The sequence below is a fragment of the Dromiciops gliroides genome, chromosome 2, assembly GCF_019393635.1.
Source record: "Dromiciops gliroides isolate mDroGli1 chromosome 2, mDroGli1.pri, whole genome shotgun sequence".
Classification (NCBI taxonomy): domain Eukaryota; kingdom Metazoa; phylum Chordata; class Mammalia; order Microbiotheria; family Microbiotheriidae; genus Dromiciops; species Dromiciops gliroides.
The window spans coordinates 178,560,043-178,579,119 of record NC_057862.1 but is presented as its reverse complement, the minus strand read 5'-3'; the positions used below and the strand labels follow the sequence as shown (position 1 = coordinate 178,579,119).

Below are 19,077 nucleotides of genomic sequence, written 5' to 3'. Positions count from 1 at the left end.
GTTTGATCTTGGCTCTGTCATTAACTAGTTTGTATAAAATCACTTAGCCTCTTTGGGCAATTTGTTTTTATAAAATGATTTTCAAGATCTCTTCCAGTGCCAAGAGTATGATTCCTATCTATTCTTTGCTCTTTGAACCTTTCCTGAAGATAGCATTTTTTTTTAGTTAGGCAACTGGGGTTAAGTGACTTGCCCAGGGTCACACAGCTATTAAGTGTTAAGTGTCTGAGACCGGATTTGAATTCAGGTACTCCTGACTCCACCTAGCTGCCCCTGAAGATAGCATTTTGTGGGGTTTTCTAACCCTGAAAGACAATCCACTAACAATTTTAAAAGCAAATGACAGGGCAGCTAGGTGGCACAGTGGATAGAGCACTGGCCCTGGATTCAGGAGTACCTGAGTTCAAATCTGGCTTCAGACACTTAACATTTATTAGCTGTGTGACCCTGGGCAAGTCACTTAACCCCAATTGCCCCCCACAAAAAAACAAAAACAAAAAAACCCCCAAATGACTCTGCTTATCTTTATCCATAACTGTCCCTTAAGAGGTCATTGTGTCTATTTTTTTTTTAACTGGGGGACTGTGAGGGAAAAAAATGTGACATAAGCATATATGATAAGATTTAAAAATATGTAAAGCCTGTTACAATGAATGCTGTTAAGTGGAAATATTTTTCTTCTTTAGATTGAAGTTTATAGTGGTGAGTGAGCCTGAAGAGCAAAAGAACGAATGTCAAGAAGTAGGCTATGCTTACTTGGAACTGTGGCAGATCCTGGATACAGGAAGAGACATTTTAGAACAAGAGATAGACAGTAAGTAAACTCAAGGCATCTTACTAATAAACATATTTTCATTTTTTGCCTTCACAATTATAACTGCAAAATTGGTAGGATGCTACTACTAAACTTAAAATCTTTTGCTGTTGTCTTTTAATTGTAGCTAACTCTAAAGTTGGTCCATTATTACCCCACATAGTCTAGGACTGAACTTTTAATAACATCAGAGGATTGTCTTTTAAGTCTTTAATTGGAATTTTTAGAAAACCAAACTTTTATAAACCAACAGGACTTTTCCTAGATTTGGGTACATCCTACAAAATTCTGATGGCTATTAACCTTCAACATTGATTTTTTGCTTTTTCCTAAAGAAACCTATTTTAGAAAAATTTATTCCTTCACAAGAGATAACTAAGATCTTTACTGGCTTTGAGTATGTCAAGGGACCATGGAGTGAAATGAGGACTGGATTTTGGATTTGAGACCTGGGTTTGAATCCCAAGTTTCATTCGCAGTGGTGTGAACCAGGGTCTAGTTTCTTAATCTCACTCTGTCCTAGTCCATTTTCTCACCTGTAAAATGAGGATAAACACCTGTAGTGTCTCTCTCATAGTTCTAAGGATTAAATGAGTTAATATATGCATAGCACATTCTCTTCCTTTAAAACACTATATACATGTTAAACTATTATTTTCACTTGTACTTGAGAAGACTGTGGGACAGCAGTGACTAAGTGGAGTTGGGCTTCAATCCAGGAAGACTTGGTCCTGACTCACACACATAAGCTGTTATCCTGGGCAAGTCACTTAAGCTCTTGGTGTTCTAGTTCTACAAGGTGTAGAAAAAAGATGGTAGTGGAAGGTTTTCCTCGGGAACGCCTGATACCACTAAAGAGATCATAGGTCCAGGTCCTGGTCTCTAGAGGTGATTTAGCTACCAATCATAACTACTGGCCCTAAGCTCCCCAGGACAAGGTGAAGAAAATCTAATTCCGCTCTTTTCATGTTTTCTCTCTCAAAATAGTTGTCAACCCTCAGGACAAAGCCACCTCCATTGGAAAACTGAAAGTGTCCCTTCAAGCAACTGATGCACTTCAGGCCATTTTCAAGGAGATGAATGAAGATATGCATTTGTGATGTAGCAGATGCAAGGGGTCTCGTCTAGAACTGAATATATCACAGGGTCATTTTGAGGGGACCATTGTAAAAGTCTGCTTACAAAGTGCTTTGTGATTCCACAGATTTATACCCCTATACACTTAATTAGTGACATCTAATCTCTCCCTCACTATCATGGAGAAAGCCTAGACTTATTGTTACCTCTCTGTCTGGTACCAACTTTATAATGACTTTACTATCTGTTCAAATATGACTCCTGCAGTGCAAGGTCTTGGCACTTCATTAGGTGAGAAAGCAGACTTGAGATCTGCTCATGACTTCTTTCAGGCTACTTTGGGAACTGTACAAAAGAACTGTCACAAGAGGTGAACTTACAAAAAAACACATTTTATTCATCTTTTAGTTCTTCCAAAGTTGAAAATATCAAGTCCTACTGCTAAGGAGAAAAAACAAAACAAAAAGTCCCTCTCTCTCCTAAAGTCACAGGACACAGAATCTGTTCTGGGACGGGTGAGTGCAGAGGACTAGGAAGGGAGATGGCAAGCAAAAACCCCTTCCAAATACTTAAAAACAAACAACAACAACAAAAAAAACCTGTTCAACAGAAACTGTGATAAATACAGGACAATGCAAGACAAGTAAAAATGAAGAACAGTGACCAGTGGCTGTGTTGTTTTTCTTCCCCCCCCTTCCTTTCTTTCCCTGATTCCCTAGGATACTGAACAATAACTTTTCTCATCCAGATTCACTGTTGCTTCAAAACACTCCCTCTAGATTTTATTATAGGAATTGGATGTGAGGCACAACTATTCCTTTTTGGGTGAGAATTTGGTACAGAAAAGCAGTATTATTTTTTCTTGCCCACCCTGTCATTTACAAATTGGTGGAAAACAGTGTGACAGTAGGGAAGCACTGCCTGTCTCATCTTTGGAGACAGCAGGAGGACCCTGCATGAGTCAAGAAGACAGGGAGACAGCAAAGTACTGAAGTTGCTGCATGGAGCTTATGGATGATGACAGCCTTTAGCAACTGCTGAGCGCCCTCAAAAGAACCTTTTCTTGAGCACTCTAAGAACTGGGGAAAGGACTATGGCAATAGGGTAGGACAGGAGAAGAGAGTGAGCCTGCTGGTCAGAATCCAGGGTGCAGGCAATGCCCTATATACCACTCTATAAAAAGGTTACCTTTGAGCTGCCACAGAATCCATGCGGCTCAGAACCCAAGCCCCTTGGAAATGGGTTACATATGGGTATCAATCAGAAGCCAACAAGGTCTTCCTGGCAGAGGATGACAGATAAAAAGAGAGGGAGGAAACTATATTAATAGCTGATGCCTCTGGCCTTCTTCAAGGATACCTCTTCCCTCGGCATCTGTGTGGGGCCATTGGTGTACGTCGTGGTCTCAGGACATGTAGGCTGGTGAGCCCTGGAATTCACTGAGTAGATTGGTCCATACAAAATGGCCCCAAAACCCATGAACACAAATGGCAAAAAGTCAAAGAAAACAAAGGGAAAAATACAGTTTCTATGTCATGTAAAATATTTAGGGGTTGGCTGGAGGAAGAAGGGATTATAAGGTGAAAGTTCAAATCTACTTCCTCTTTTTCTTGGGTGGTGCAGAGCTGTGTCTGGAGCCGCGGCTGGAGCTACGGCCGGAGCTGTGCACAGAACCCTTCCTTTTCCGGCTCATGCTCCGGCTTTGTTCTTCCTCTTCCTCATAACGGCTCTCACGGTCAGCTGGGAAGAAAGGGGAGGTGATAACATCAGTAAACTTTGTATTAAAACCTCAAGTTCCTATCCTTCAACCCACTGCCAAGACAGAGTCAATTCTTGCATAACATAAGTGGACTGTTCCCTCATGGGGCTACGTGGCCCTGCCCTCTCTGGCTCTGGCCTCCCTACAGCCTGAGCAGCTTCAGTGCCTAGAGTGGAGGACCCTTGGTACTGAGAGCTGTTGTCTGCCACCCTCAAGCTGGGGAGTGAATTAGCATAATGTAAATTTACATAAAGTGAGAACTGTCTGTACTTTTTTCCAAACTCAGAAACTACACCTAGGGAAATATGCAAAAGAAGTGTTAAGACCATGGAAGTACATTTCTAGTGCCTAACAGAGCAGGCTTTAGAAAAATTTTCCAAAATTTTTATTTCAGTAGGGCTAGAAGTATAAATTAAAGATTGGCTTCAGGGAGAGATTCTGTGCAGGAAAGTTTCTGGTTACAATGCTTTCTAGTAGGTTGTCTGGTTCTTAATTAAATTGTGCTGAGTCTTCCGATGTGCTTTATAACTATCCAAGCCTCTTAAGATTCATATTACATGTGGAATGACATAGAATCCTTATTTGATTATCTGGATCAAAATCCTAGGCCTAGTCACAGGCTTAGATGGGTAAGAAAAGGATCTAGCCAAGGACATTCTTATCCACAGAATATCTGTGGACAATTTCCAGACCTATGTTTTCCTCCTCCTATGCTCCTTAGAACTAGAACAATGGCTTCAGATCAATCTTGAGAGTGTTCACCTGCCATATTCAGTAGGTTCTCCTACAAACATTACAAAGTTGCACAAGAAGTTTGAACTTCCAGCATCCTCAGTCAACTCACCTTTTCTTGCTTCTTCCTCTAGTTCATCCCAGTCTTTTCCACTTTCCTCTTCACTACCCAGTGACTCCTTGGAATAATCTGGAACGGAATAGATTCAGGTTTCATCATCTGGTTAGGAGATTCAGGGGCCAGGGTGGATGTGAAAAGGTAGGTTTCTTTTTCCCTAAGAAGTGACATCTAATAAAGTCATACTCTGTATCCCAGGCAGAAGAGAATGTGATATGGTATGATGAATTAAAGATGACAGGAATTCAAAATGTTAGATAAAGACAAAGGAAAGGAAATTCTTATCCTCATTACTGATTCCTCCTCTGTTATTTTATGTGCTTTTTTGATTTCTCTTAATTATGTACTATTTCCTCTCAACCATGAATACTTAACAACACACATTTTCACACCTCAGGGCCAGAGATTCAACCCATCTAGACTTGGGATGGGAAAAGAAGTGGGATAAACAAAGGGAGGGGAAGTTAAAACTAGGATGGAGATAGTATAACAAAATTGGTAATAAAACAAGAGGTGGGGCTAAGGTGGGGCAAAAAACTAGTGGGCTGGGTATATTACTATAAGGACAAGCAGTAGGGCTAGACTTAGACTGGGCAAATGGACAAGCATGGGATGGGAACATGCTGAGAGCTGGAGGGTAATGAAGTCAGCTATATATTACCAGACTGATGAACAGAATAAGACCATGGATGCGATTTTTAAACAAGCATATACACAGGGCCTGTAACTCTTAGATTAGAGACCTAAATCTCAAAGTAGTCAAACAGTGCTTCAGCATACATAACTCCAAGATGGAATTTGGATATGAATGGATAATGGATTATCAGACTACTGGACTGAACTGCCTTCTATTTAAACCCACTGAAAACAGCCTTCAAATGACAAACGATGACCCTAAAAATTCATACCTGACTCCTCTGCTTCTGAGGAATAGTCTTCATCACTATCCTCTTCCTCTTCTTCATATTCATCCTCCGAAGGATTAAAAGTTTCATCTTCAATTTCAGATTCTGAGTCTCCTACTTCAGCATCACTCCCCTAATATAAGAACAGCAGAGACCACGATAAGAAGGCATTTCATATTTTTGAAAGTTTCCACCAATAATTTAGTGAATTATTTCAAAACAATAGTTCTAGTTCCATCTTATGCGAGGAAACTGAGGTAAAGGTAAAGGCACCTGTCCAAGATCACCAAAGTCAGCATAAAATAATTGTTTGGACCAAGCTCATAGATTCATAAACTCTCTTTTTTTGGCAGGGTGATGAGGGTTAAGTGACTTGCCTAGGGTCACACAGCTAGTAAGTGTCAAGTGTCAGATGAGGCTGGATTTGATTCAGATCCTCCTGAATCCAAGGCCAGTGTTTTATCCACTGCACCACCTAGCTGCCCTGATTCACAAATTCTTTTTTTTCTTCCTTTTGGGCGGGGCAATGAGGGTTAAGTGACTTGCCCAGGGTCACACAGCTAGTAAGTGTCAAGTGTCTGAATCCGAATTTGAACTCAGGTCCTCCTGAATCCAGGGCTGGTGCTTTATCCACTGCGCCACCTAGCTGCCCCATGATTAATAAATTCTTAAAGTAAAAGGAATCTCCAAGATTCTCTAATCCAACCTCCTCTCTTATTCACCAAGTCAAAGGTTGATATAGTGTCCTATACATACATAAGAAATCAAAAAGATATCCTCCTACTTCTCTATTATTGAAAAGATCAGTTTCTTTTTTTCTTCAGGTAAATGAAAAACTAAAATAGACCATTCTTAGAAGGGAGGCTGATTGTAGTATGGAGGATGACTTTTAGAACAGTTTCTTATGAGTGTCTAATATTCTCTGAAGACCAAAGGCTATTCCAAAAGCTTAAAAAAAACCCCCCACCAAAACCCCTCATTTACAATATGCCTACCCTTGTGATTAGAAAAAATGAAATAGTGGACACAACGGTATTGCAGAAAGAACATGGATATGAAGTCAAAGGACTTGGGTCCGGGCCATAGTTCTATGTGATACCTTGAACAAGTCAATTTCACTAAGGCACAGTTTCCCTCAAATCACAATACTTGTGATAATAAAAATAGGCAAATTTATCTACAGCTATACAAATGTGTGCTACTATTTGACCAATGATTTACCTGTAAAGGATGATTAGGGAAGAGTGGTCCAAATTTGACATTGTTCTCCTGACTTCCTCCTCTCAAGTGGGTCTGGTCTTTTTTGCTCATATGTCAATCTCCATTCCCCCATCCATCCAAAAGGTACTGGGCAACCTTGCACACATCAGCCACTGACCTGTTCCTGAAACCCTAAGTTCACATACCTCACCTTCAGGCTCCAAGAAAGACCAGCCACCTTGTTCAAAGAAGCCCTCAGGGTCGTCCACAATAGTCTTCATGATTTTGGTCCAGTTGAGGGACTGTACGCCTTCAGTGTACTTCAGGTCACAGGAACTAAGGAAGTATAACATCAAAACCAGTACTTCATAAAGACCCTGAATATTACTAAATAGTACCATCTTACTTTAGTCACTAACAAACATAACCAAATATATGTAACAGTTGCCCAACTATAAGAAAATACTTATTCCTTGTATAAGGATACTAAACTAGGTCCAAGTGTCCCCAAAGTCTAGCTTCATGTAGCAGCACCCAACGAGGGTACTAGTTCTCACTCTAAAGCTCTCCTCTAATTGCTAAGATTTTTCTTTTTCCTTCTTTTTTTTTGGGTGAGGCAGTTGGGGTTAAGTGACTTGCCCATGGTCACACAGCCAGTAAGTGCCAAGTGTTTTGAGGTGGGATTTGAACTAAGATCCTCCTGAATCCAGGGCTGGTGCTTTATTCACTGTGCCACCTAGCTGCCAAGATTTTTCTTTTTTTAACTCTGTTCCTTATTTGTCTACACCCCCCCAAAATTAGTTTTTATTTTCACTTTCATTTATTTTAATTTCATTAAATACATGCAACATTATACATCTATGGACCTTCGGCTAATTAAATTATTGTAGTCATTGTGTATATTGTTTTTTTTGCCTCTGTTTACTTCACACTGCATCAGTTAACATAAGTCTTTCCACGCATCTCTATTGTTTCTTTCTTTCTTTTTTTTAAGTGAGGCAATTGGGGTTAAGTGACTTGCCCAGGGTCACACAGCTAGTAAGTGTTAAGTGTCTGAGACCGGATTTGAACTCAGGTACTCCTGACTCCAGGGCCGGTGCTCTATCCACTGTGCCACCTAGCTGCCCCATCTCTGTTGTTTCTTACAGCACAGTAATATTCCACTAAATTCACACAGCCCAATTGGTTTATCCATTTCCCAACCAATGGGCATTTATTGTTCTTTGCTACTACAAAAAGTGCAACTATAAATACTTTGGTGCACAGGCAAGAACCTTTCTTCTTGTCAACGACCTACTTGTGGTATGTGCCTAGTAGTGGAATCTCTGCATCAAAGGGTACAAGCATTACAGTCACTTTATTTGCTTAATTCCAAACTGCTTTCCGAAATGATTGTACTAGATCCATAGCTCCACCAATAATATAGCAGTGTGTCTATCTTCCCTTACCCTCTCCTCCAACACTGACCATTTCCATCTTTTGTTATCTGCTGTCAATTTGCTGGGTATGAGATGAAACCCCAGGCTTATTTTGTGTTTCTCTTGTTATTAGTGATTTGAAGCATTTTCACATGGTTATTAATAGTCTGAATTTTTTCATTTGAGAACTATTTGCTCATAATCTTTGACCATTTATCTTTTGGGGAATTGATTCCTACATTACTTCTAATGATTCATTTCCTGATTAATGCTACACTCACCTTATTTTACCTCATCTTTCTACAGTTCTATCTTAATTTTCCTTCTTTTAGTTCTACCACTTTCTCTTTTCTATTGATATATCTTGGAAAAGTACTTTCTGAAAGCACCTGGTCTCTGTGTTTTACACATAATAATTCTAGCCAGTGCACTCTTTCCCAGTTGTAGAATGTGGGCAATGAAAGTCTAGCCATTATCTCCAATGAACTTAAGCCCTTCTTTGGCTCTGTGTCTCCTTATTAAACACATGTGCTCCATAAGATATAAATGTCCTTTTCTTTTTGCTAACTTCCCATAATACCTAGTAAAGTATTATTCTCTCTCTATTTTCCAAAACTGCTATGGAAACTAGTGATAGGGAAGGTAATTCAATTATAGTGGGTGGATAGGGAGGAATACAAGAGGAAAAAAAAATCAAAAGGGATATAGCAGTAATAAGTTTTTTTGTTTTTGTTTTTTTAGTGAGGCAACTGGGGTTAAGTGACTTGCCCAGGGTCACACAGCTAGTAAGTGTTAAGTGTCTGAGGCCGGATTTGAACTCAGGTACTCCTGAATCCAGGGCCAGTGCTCTATCCACTGCGCCATCTAGCTGCCCCTGCAGTAATAAGTTTTTAACTTAAAAACTGTCCAAGAATCAGAAGCATTACCTATGCAGGGATAAAAGCAACCTACCAATAACCATGAAAAAATGTGCCAAATTACTAATAAGGGCCTATGGAAAGAGAGGCACAATAATAATGAACTACTGTTGGAGCCATGAACTAGTCCAATAATTCTGGAAAATAATTCAAAATTGTACTAGAAAGGCCAACAAACTACATATCCTTTGACCTAGTGATAAGATCGTTATGTACATACCTCAATGAGGTAACAAGTTCTAAGCATACACAAATGCACATATGTATAAATACATGTTTACTTAAATATTAACTTTTCTATAAACACCTTTCGTGGTGTACCTGTAATGGCAAAGAACTGGAAGAAAAGTGGGTGAATGGGGAATGGCTGAACAAATTATGCTATAGAAATGTAAAATAATACTATGCCTTAAGAAAGAATAATGCAGAATTCAGAGACAATCATACAATGACCACAACATGAGAAAGGAAAATAACACTCAAAGTCTTCAGAACTCTGATCAATGCAGTTACTAGTCATGATTTTGGAAGACTAATGGTAGTGCCTCTCCTGCTCCTTAAGAAGAGATACAGCAGACTGTAGGTACAGAACAAGGCATTTAAAAACCATTTCTTACAAACAAACCACTACATATAACCACTTATATGTCACTTTGATATATCATATTTACACACACACACACACACAAATATATTATATAACCACTTCCTTTAGATAATTTAAATAGCAAATTCCACTCCTATCACTACTCCAGCTTTTTTTTTTTAAGTGAGTCAATTGGGGTTAAGTGACTTGCCCAGGGTCACACAGCTAGTAAATGTTAAGTGTCTGAGGCTGGATTTGAACTCAGGTACTCCTGACTCCAGGGCTGGTGCTCTATCCACTGTGCCATCTAGCTGTCCCATACTCCAGCTCTTTTTAAGGATAATTTCCCTTTGTTAGCCCAGGTGTTCCTGCTAGAGAAACTTTTCCCTAGCTAAAGTGTGGAAAACTTGTCATCAAAACAATATACTTTTATCTACTTAATTTTTCTTCAGCAAATTTGTGGAACTAGTAAGGAACATAACACCTTTTGGGGGGGGGGGAGACACCAGGGCAATGAGGGTTAAATAACTTGCCCAGGGTCGTACAGCTAGTGTCAAGTGTCTGAGGCTGGATTTGAACTCAGGCCCTCCTGAATCCAGGGCTTTATACACTGTACCACCTAGCTGCCCCAACATTTTTTTAACAAGAATTTGAAATGCTTTGAAGACATCTTGTATGAAATACTGTAATAATAATAATAATAATTTTTAAAAAGTAGATATTGACTCACAAGAAACAATACTATGTCAAAGCATTCATTACAAAGGGGCCAGCCCCATTAGCTACAAGCAAAATTTTAAAGTTCTGATCAATAAATTCAACTCAAAGGCAGGCACAGCAATAGTTTTTTATATACTAATTGTATAATTTTTTTGTTTGTTTTTGCAGAGCAATGAGGGTTAAGTGACTTGCCCAGGGTCACACAGCTAGTAAGTGTCAAGTGTTTGAGGCCACATTTGAACTCAGGTCTTCCTGAATCCAAGGCCAGTGCTTTATCCATTGGGCCACCTAGCTGCCCCTAGTTGTATAATTCTTGACATCAATAATCCCATAATTTTCAATTCCATGGAATAAAGATTGCAATTGGTTAACTTACTTCAACCACTCCTTGATGGGGTCAAGAGAGGCCACAGGGATGGCATTGATCATTGTCACTTTCTTGCTGTAGTCCTTGTAGACTATTACCATGTCAAAATTCTTCAGATGGAACTGGACCCGCTCAAAATGAATCAGCTCCACTTCATCCAATGTCACCACAAAAGGTGGCTGGGGGAGCAGAAATGGCCTATTACCTTTTGAGTACATATGGAAACCCTTTAGCATTTCCCCATCCTTGAAGAATCCTATTTAATATATCAAAGAACTTGCTTATAATATTCTGCAATAGCTCAAACACACTAAGATGTCCTAGTAGATTCAAAGACTTTTGGGTGGGTGGGGACCTGAGAGAAGAGCCTTCTTTATTTTACAGTTGAGGAAAATGAAGTTAACTGGCTTGTAAAACAGTTCCACAGCATTAAATTGTACCCTCAGGTAGAAAAAAATTAAATGGAATTTATAGCAAGGAAGTGAACATTTTGGGAAAAAAGTTACAAATACAAAAAAAGTTTTAAGGTGAAGTGGCAACAGCTCTCATGTCTTGTGTGCAATGAGCTGATAGTTAACAAATTAACTGAAAATGTTGATAGAGAAGTTTGGAGTGAAAAAATTATGATCTAATTCTCAATACTTTCTAAATTGCTAGTCAATTTCAAAGTATTTCCTTCTCTGCTATGTTTTGCTTGACTGCACATATATAACATATTGAATTGCTTGAGTTCTTTTTTTTGGGGGGGTGGGGTGGGGGTGGGAGAAGAGAAGACACGGACAATGAGGGTTAAGTGACTTGCTCAGGGTCACACAGCTAGTAAGTGTCAAGTATCTGAGGCCGGATTTGAATTCAGGCACTCCTGAATCCAGAGCCGGTGCTTTATCCACTTCGCCACCAAGCTGCCCCAAAGTATTTCTTTCTCAATGCAAAAATCAAAGTAATAAAGAGATACTCACCCATTCTGTAGCATTCACCAGTGCACTACTAGTGGGCTGTAGTAGGCAGGTGCTTCTGTAAGGGGCTCCATTAAACCTGGAAAGAAGTAAGAAAACAAATTCATACTCTGTGCAGACTAAGATCAGAAGACCAAAGCCAGCAGGTGTTAATCCCATCATAGGTATATAACTTTTCCTTCCTATTTCAAATTTTGAAATTCAAGTTCCATTATACTACTGGGGATTCTCTTCTTTCAGTGCCAAAAATGCATAGGAAATGCCATATTGAAAGGAAATTTAAAGAATTATAGAATGTTGGAATTTGAAAACGACCTTTGAGCTACATCTTGTCCATTGCCCTCATTTTGCAAATAAGGAAAAAGAGCTAGAGAGTGAAGTATAGCTAGAGAGCTTAGAGGGCCTAAGGTCCAAGAAGAAGCAACAAAGCTGGTTCTTGAACTAAAGTTTTCTGACTTCAATTCCAGTGCTCTTTCCATTACAGCATAAAGATGAGAATGAATAATATATCAAAGTGACATTAATGGAGGGGGAGGAGGTCCTCAAATTTTTCCTTTCCCCTATTGTTAGGAGTCAGGTCCATAGGACACCAGGATAATAAGAAATATTTTACCCCAAGTCCCTAAAAGGCACTTCAAACTCCAGTTCCTCCTTGGTTAGGGCCTCCACCTTCTCAATGAAGTTTTTAAAGGCTGTTTTCAGCTTGTGCCTCATCTCTCTTTCCATCTGCACAAAAAACAAAACAAATAACTAAAAACATCACCTTGATTTTTTTTTCCTTTGGTGAGGCAATTGGGGTTAAGTGACTTGCCCAGGGTCACACAGCTAGTAAGTGTTAAGTGTCTGAGTCTGGATTTGAACTCGGGTCCTCCTGAATGCAAGGCTGGTGCTCTATCAACTGCGCTACCTAGATGCCCCCAAAGGGTCTTTTTTTAGTGGGCAGGGCAATGAGGGTTAAGTGACTTGCCCAGGGTCACACAGCTAGTAAGTGTCAAGTGTCTGAAGCTGGATTTGAACTCAGGTCCTCCTGAATCCAGGGCCAGTGCTTTATCCACTGTGACACCTAGCTGCCCCCCATCACCTTTATTTTTAAATACAATGTTCCCTTCCAAAATAGCTATCATATACATCTCTAACATCAGCTCTTGCTATTTATACCCTGGATATTCTGGAGCTACGGGGGGGGGGGGGGGGGGGGGGAAGAAGAAGGGAAGAGAATAATGAAGCACTAATACATTAAACAGTTTGTTCAGTGTCACAGTAGTATTGACAGAGAAAATATTAAAATCTGTGGACTAATGTTTTATCCACGGACTTATCAATAAAACAGCAAGTTGCATAATACAGAGGACAGAGGGCTAAGTCTTCAAAAGAGCCAGGCCCAAATCCTGCCTTTGAAAATGCCTAGTTATGTGAGTATGTACCTGCACAGCTACTTAACATTTCTGAGCCTCTCTTCACTTGTAAAATGGGAATAATAATACCTCACTCACAGAGCATTTAAGAAGCTCAATATGTGACATATGTAGAACACACTCAAAACTGCCTTGTGCACGATGTGCATGAGATTATAATTTTGTACAGTTTCTCACTAGCCAATAAGCTCTACTTCACATAGGTTTAGAATGTCACTGATTTATTACTCTAAGTACTGGCAATGAAAGAGTTCAGATTTTATCCTGTCTTTTCTTGCCTCAAATCAAATACAGAATTTTACTGGCCTGCTCAGCATACAGGTCATCTCGGTCGTGCATATGCTGGTGTTTTCCCAAATCAGTGGTGATCTCTCCCACTTCAGTGTAGAACTGCACATCAGTGTGCCGCTTCTTCCCAAACATGATGGCATTCTGGCAGCAAGAAAACATAAAGCAGGAGTCAGGAGACTCAGACTACACAACAGCCAAAAAGGAAACATGTAGGGTCAGAAAAATAACTGTCACTATAATCGAAGTAGCACTGGTCCTATTAAGGCACTTCCACAACATGAATATTATTAAGAGGATTAGATGACTCTGAAGGTATTACATACAATTCATTTCTGTGAATAAAGAGCAGTAGCTTACCTATCTACTGGAATGGATTTCTAAAGGGGACCATAAAGGCATATAAGAAGATTAGGCCTTGGAGTCGGTGGATATGACGTGCAAAAGTCAAAGAGCAGAATTCAGATTTCACAAATGGAAAGAGAAAAAGAGCCCTCGTGTATTCAGATACCAGAGGAACAAAGACCCTTCCAGATCCCTTCCCCACCCTTAATAGTATACCTTGAGGTGAAAGTGCAGGACAATTATCATTTCCCCATCACAGGGCTGGAACAAGGCATGCTTAATGTTATTGTACAGAATATCCACTTTGTCCCCTCGAACTGATGTGAAACGGAATCCTGAATGAAATAAAGAAATTGAGTGCCTAACAACACTATTAAACTAAGCAGAACACTGCAATGCCTCAAAACAAACAAACAAACAAACAAACAAAAAACACACACACACACACATAAAAACTAGAAGGGAAAGAAACAGTTGATTTTTTTTCCCTGTTATACATTATAAATTATTATATAAACACTATAGACTTTCCCTTTCATTTTACTTCTCAGCTTTTTATATACCTGCCAGTGATTCAGAAGAATCCTTACCATTGACATGAGCTTCGAGGGAGCCTTGCATTCTCTTTTGGGCAATATTGGGTCGGATGTACAGATCCTTGAGCTTGGGATTACTCCGGTTAAGATTGATAACTAGTGAATCTTGTTTCACAATGCCCTGAAGAAATAGAATGAATGAGGATGCAATTACATCCCCAAATATCTCTATGAAGTAATCTGTGTGTCCTTTTCTATGCACATGTTCTAGCCACAGTCAAGGACCCCCAAGGCTCACCTCCTTTTCTTTTTCTTCCGCTTCCCGAGTCTTATAGCGCTTCTGAACCTCTTTTATGATTCGAAAGGCATTTTGCAGATTTAAAGCTGGTACTGTCTGTTCTCCAGGAGCCTTCATGTTTGAAGCTCGATATGTGCTATGGTAGAAGGGAAAACAAATGTTAGAGGACAAATTGCTTATTGGGCTAGTGAACCTGTTACTATACTCAGGACCTATATGTTTCTATATGTTTATTTAGCTTAATGTCTCAAGGGGAATTTTATTGAAGAGAGAGGATGATGAGCAACATCATATTATGTATTTTGCTCTTCAAAAGGGAAAGATCTGTAAATGGTTAATCTAATCAAGAATAACTTTTTAACTTTAAGCCAGGTACAATAATTCAAATTTACCCCATTATACCTCAGTCAAGGAAACAATCTATCTTGGCATCCACCTATATGGAGGGAAGATTTGGCACATTGACTTCTCTCTCTCTCTCTCTCTCTTAAATTTAACTTCTTTTTAGTGAGTAGTAAGAATTTGCAACCATGCTGACTACAGGTCTCTATTTTCCCAGGGACATCATACAAATGACCTTAAATGAATCCTGCAGGAGATGTTGGGAGTTTGCTAGACAAAGAGGAACTCAAGATACAGGAATTATCCTTTAGCCAGTAGGGATGTTGGCATGAGTGGTGTCCTGGGACTCACATTTCCTTGACAAATGTAGCCTCTGGATTGGGGAAAATGTTGCCTTCATTCCTGCCCAGAGCACTGCCTGGGCAATAAAAGTTGATTCGCAAATAGGTGTAGTCTCCTTCCACAGACATACTGATATTCTATTCAAAGAGAAAAGGAAGACAAAAAACACACAAAAAAATTTTCTTTGCCATCTAGACATTTCCTGCCTCTCCTTTTCATTCATAGCCAAATTTCTGGAAAAAGTTGTATATTCTCACTCCTACTTTCTCAATACCGCTGCAATCTCACTTCAACCAGTTTAAAGAAGTATCTTTCACGGGTCACAAATAATCTTAAAATTATGAAGTCCAATGATCTTTCGTTAGTTTTTATCCTTCCTCACTTCCTGCAGCATCTAATATTGTTAGTTCCTCCTCTTCTATTCACTAATGTCCCATTAAAAAAAGATCTCTTTCATTGTCAGAACCTTTAGGTGTGTGTTCCTCAAGACTCTGGCTCTTTTCACAAGAGGACCTTTCTAATAGCAATCTCATTTACCTCCAGGTTTTCAATGATTACTTTTGCAAATCTTTATTTTGAGTGCTGACCCTTCTTCCTCAACCTTAAATTCACATGTCTACTTGTCCAGAGACCATCTTCAACTAGATATCTTGCTGGTACCTTAAACTCTACAATATATTAAAAGATCTGTGAAGAGTACTTCTAAACATCCAGATCACAATCCCTCTATGCCTTAAAAGATTTCTTCATGAATCATGCATTGCACCCTCCTTCCTCAACATATCATTAGCAAAAGATGGTGATGAACTCTCTAAACTTAGCTGGGTTAATGGTCCCAAATACTCTCTGAAGCATTTAAAACTCACCATATCTTATGTATTATTATTGTTATAGCATTTGAGAACCAAGGTTCTTTTTTTGAGGTTGTCTCCCTGACTTGGACAGGTTTGCCCATCTTTATAAACTTGGTGGCCCTAGGTCCCAGGAGATCATCACACTGGTGCCAAACTTAGTGCAGAATTCTGGTGAGCTTATCCTACTGCAGCTAAGACTTACTGAGCTCAAAAGATCCACTAGCCTTTGTTTCCTTCACAGACAGGATTATAGGCACTTGCAACCATGCCCAATTCATCTTCATGTTACAATAAGGAATTAATTCTCCAAAACCTAATTCCACTGACCTTTTCTACTTCTGCTTATGTCACCAACACCACCCACTAGACAATTGCAGTAGTCTCCCAACAAGTCTTCAGACTCTAATCACTCTGCCCTTCAATTGATCATTCACATCACTGCCAAACTAGTCTTCCTTAAGCATCGATCTGGTGATATCACTATGCTCTTTAAAGGTTCTCTATGTTGTATATAATCAAAAGTTCAAATTCAACTTCACATTCAGAGTTCTTCACAACATGACAAGACTACATTTTTAGCCTTATTTTATATATGCTTTACACTGAAGCCAAACTATATTTCCTGCCTCCTTTCTGTGTGTCATATTCTATTACTAAACTAAATCAATTCAGGAGGCAGAGACCATTTCTTATCTAAATTTACCTCCCTAATCAAAAAAGCTTGATGAGGTTACCCCACCTTAAGCAACACTTGTCTCCAAAGATCCAATATTTATCACTGCATAGCTTATTGTATTGAGAGTGCATTAAACTCTCAATGTGTAACCAAAAAAGATGAAACATCCTTTTCTGAAGTCCTAGGAAAAACCAGACAGACAATCTAGTTCTGAATATTCACCTGAAACATTCAATTTTTTAAGAAGTGAAAATGGGGAGAGAAACAAAGAATAATAGGTGCATAAAGTAGATAGTGAATAAAACAGGAAAAGTGCATTAAAGAAGGTAGGGCTACAAGGAAGGATAATGTGAAACAACATAGTTAATAATGAGTAGGGACAATGGTCTATAAAGATTTTTAGATGAAACCCAATCCAGAATATTGTAGTTAATTACCTTAATTGTGGCAATGTGGAAGGGTGTTGCAATGCCAAACACGGGCATTATTACAGTCTCATATTTCTTATCAATATAAATCTTCATTTCACGGATATGTGGTTCCTTAGGCATCAGCGATGGGTTCTTGTAGGATACATTAGATTTTCGGGCTCTAGAATGGGAACAATAAAAGTGAACAATGAGAGACTTTAGAAGTCTTAGGGCTTGGGGGCAGCTAGGTGGCGCAGTGGATAGAGCAACAGCCCTGGATTCAGGAGTACCTGAGTTCAAAGCCAACCTCAGACACTTAACACTTACTAGCTGTGTGACCCTGGGCAAGTCACTTAACCCCAATTGCCTCACCAAAAAAAAAAAAAAAAGAAGTCTTAGGGCTCAATCCCTCCAGTCATCAGCAATTCTCTTACTTCTGAATCTGTTGTTCTCCTTTCTGCTCTGTCAAACGCCTTTTGGCTTCCTCATTGAGTTGTGTGGCCAATTCTTTTTGATGTGCTCTCCTCTTCTCCTCTGCAGTCATCTCATTCTAAGGAAGAGAATAAATGCAAGTTACTAAAACCACATACAACACCCATAGGCAAAAGATGTGAACAATTTACAAAACAGGGCACCTACTCGTGTTCTCTCTGTGAGCAAAGCTGCTCTTGAACCTCGTCCCAAAAGGTCCTCAGCCTCATCTTTCTCCTCTTCCTCTTCTTCTTCATCCTCATTCTGTGGTGAAACACACACAAATCGAGTTTTTCCACATTAGAATGTCTGAACAGGGGACAGCTAGGTGGCACAGTGGATAAAGCACTGGCCCTGGATTCAGGAGGACCTGAGTTCAAATCCGACCTCAGATACTTGATACTTACTAGTTGTGTGACCCTGGGCAAGTCACTTAATCTCCATTGCCCCGCAAAAAAAAAGAAGAAAAAAAAGAATGTTTGAACAAAATAGCCCCCTAAACTTATATACCTTGTTCTTATGCCATGGGCATAAAATATATGGTTCGTGGGAAAATATGGTCTGCTTGAGATTTTTAGCAAAACTGTTTTTACTTAGTCATTTAACTAAGCAAACCAGTAGCACCTAACCACTAGAAATTTCTAGTTATATGGCCAAACACTCAGTAATATTTGGATCTGCCTATCTGCACAGAAGTAAATTCTCTTTTATGAAACTGAAATAGTGTCATCATCAATATTGTAACTCTGGAGTGAGAAATGAATTATGACTTGATTATGTCAACAATTTCATGGATCTTAAAAAGTTTTTCACTTTTAAATACCAATATTCTCACTGAATTGAACAAAACCGACAAGCATTAAAATTATTCTTTATATTTAAGAATAAAGTTTGTTAAATGGGTGATTTGGGAAGGAATAGTGAAGGGACTGCTTTTTTGGGGGGGGAGGGGGAGGGGTGCGGCAATGTCGGTTAAATGACTTGCCTAGGATCACACAGCTAGTAAGTGTCAAGTGGCTGAGGCTGGATTTAAACTCAGATCCTCCTGAATCCAGGGCCAGTCTGCTTTTTATATTGTTTTTAAAAAATTCCCATTTTTGAATAAACAACAGGTGACACACTCCACTTCTTGTGAATAAAAAACTTGAAGCAGACTGCAAGCATCTGATGTGATATAGTACTGAAAAAAATATGAACATTTTCCTGTGCTTTCTCACCTTTAAGAAGATGCCCACATTCTTCACTTTCTTCTTGACAGAAGTAAGAACAACAGCTGGACCATCCTAGGACAAAGAACAGAAGTTGGACATTGCTAGAGATAATGATAGCATGTTCTTTTTTCAACTCAGCAAAGTAAGTAATACTTTGTATTTAGTGACGACTCAATCGATATTTAAAGAATATTGGTTTTCATTCTCTAGATACGGATTACCAAGATTTTGAGCTCATATAGGGCAGGAGTTATGTTTGTTTCTATGAATTCATAGTACGTAGTACACCATAGGTGCTTAATAAATGCTGGTTGAACTAT

General features: G+C 39.2%; 2 protein-coding genes across 2 annotated transcripts in view; one reads left to right on the top strand and one right to left on the bottom strand.

Moving 5' to 3' along the window:
• RPGRIP1 (RPGR interacting protein 1) overlaps positions 1 to 2,083 on the top strand; it is a 49,256-nt gene extending 47,173 nt beyond the window's left edge. The window contains exons 21-22 of the mRNA XM_043980501.1: positions 687 to 814; positions 1,802 to 2,083. Of these exons, the coding sequence (XP_043836436.1) occupies positions 687 to 814; positions 1,802 to 1,914 (241 nt within the window). The 3' untranslated portion in view covers positions 1,915 to 2,083. The remainder of the gene's footprint in view (positions 1 to 686; positions 815 to 1,801) is intronic.
• A 178-nt stretch (positions 2,084 to 2,261) lies between these two features.
• The window catches only part of SUPT16H (SPT16 homolog, facilitates chromatin remodeling subunit), a 31,831-nt gene continuing 15,015 nt past the window's right edge, over positions 2,262 to 19,077 (bottom strand). The window contains exons 11-26 of the mRNA XM_043985398.1: positions 18,764 to 18,829; positions 17,715 to 17,810; positions 17,510 to 17,625; positions 17,103 to 17,256; positions 15,145 to 15,272; positions 14,452 to 14,587; positions 14,208 to 14,334; positions 13,834 to 13,952; positions 13,291 to 13,416; positions 12,183 to 12,295; positions 11,573 to 11,648; positions 10,623 to 10,792; positions 6,812 to 6,941; positions 5,409 to 5,538; positions 4,495 to 4,572; positions 2,262 to 3,631 (exon numbers count right to left, since the gene is read on the bottom strand). Of these exons, the coding sequence (XP_043841333.1) occupies positions 3,486 to 3,631; positions 4,495 to 4,572; positions 5,409 to 5,538; positions 6,812 to 6,941; positions 10,623 to 10,792; positions 11,573 to 11,648; positions 12,183 to 12,295; positions 13,291 to 13,416; positions 13,834 to 13,952; positions 14,208 to 14,334; positions 14,452 to 14,587; positions 15,145 to 15,272; positions 17,103 to 17,256; positions 17,510 to 17,625; positions 17,715 to 17,810; positions 18,764 to 18,829 (1,911 nt within the window). The 3' untranslated portion in view covers positions 2,262 to 3,485. The remainder of the gene's footprint in view (positions 3,632 to 4,494; positions 4,573 to 5,408; positions 5,539 to 6,811; positions 6,942 to 10,622; positions 10,793 to 11,572; positions 11,649 to 12,182; positions 12,296 to 13,290; positions 13,417 to 13,833; positions 13,953 to 14,207; positions 14,335 to 14,451; positions 14,588 to 15,144; positions 15,273 to 17,102; positions 17,257 to 17,509; positions 17,626 to 17,714; positions 17,811 to 18,763; positions 18,830 to 19,077) is intronic.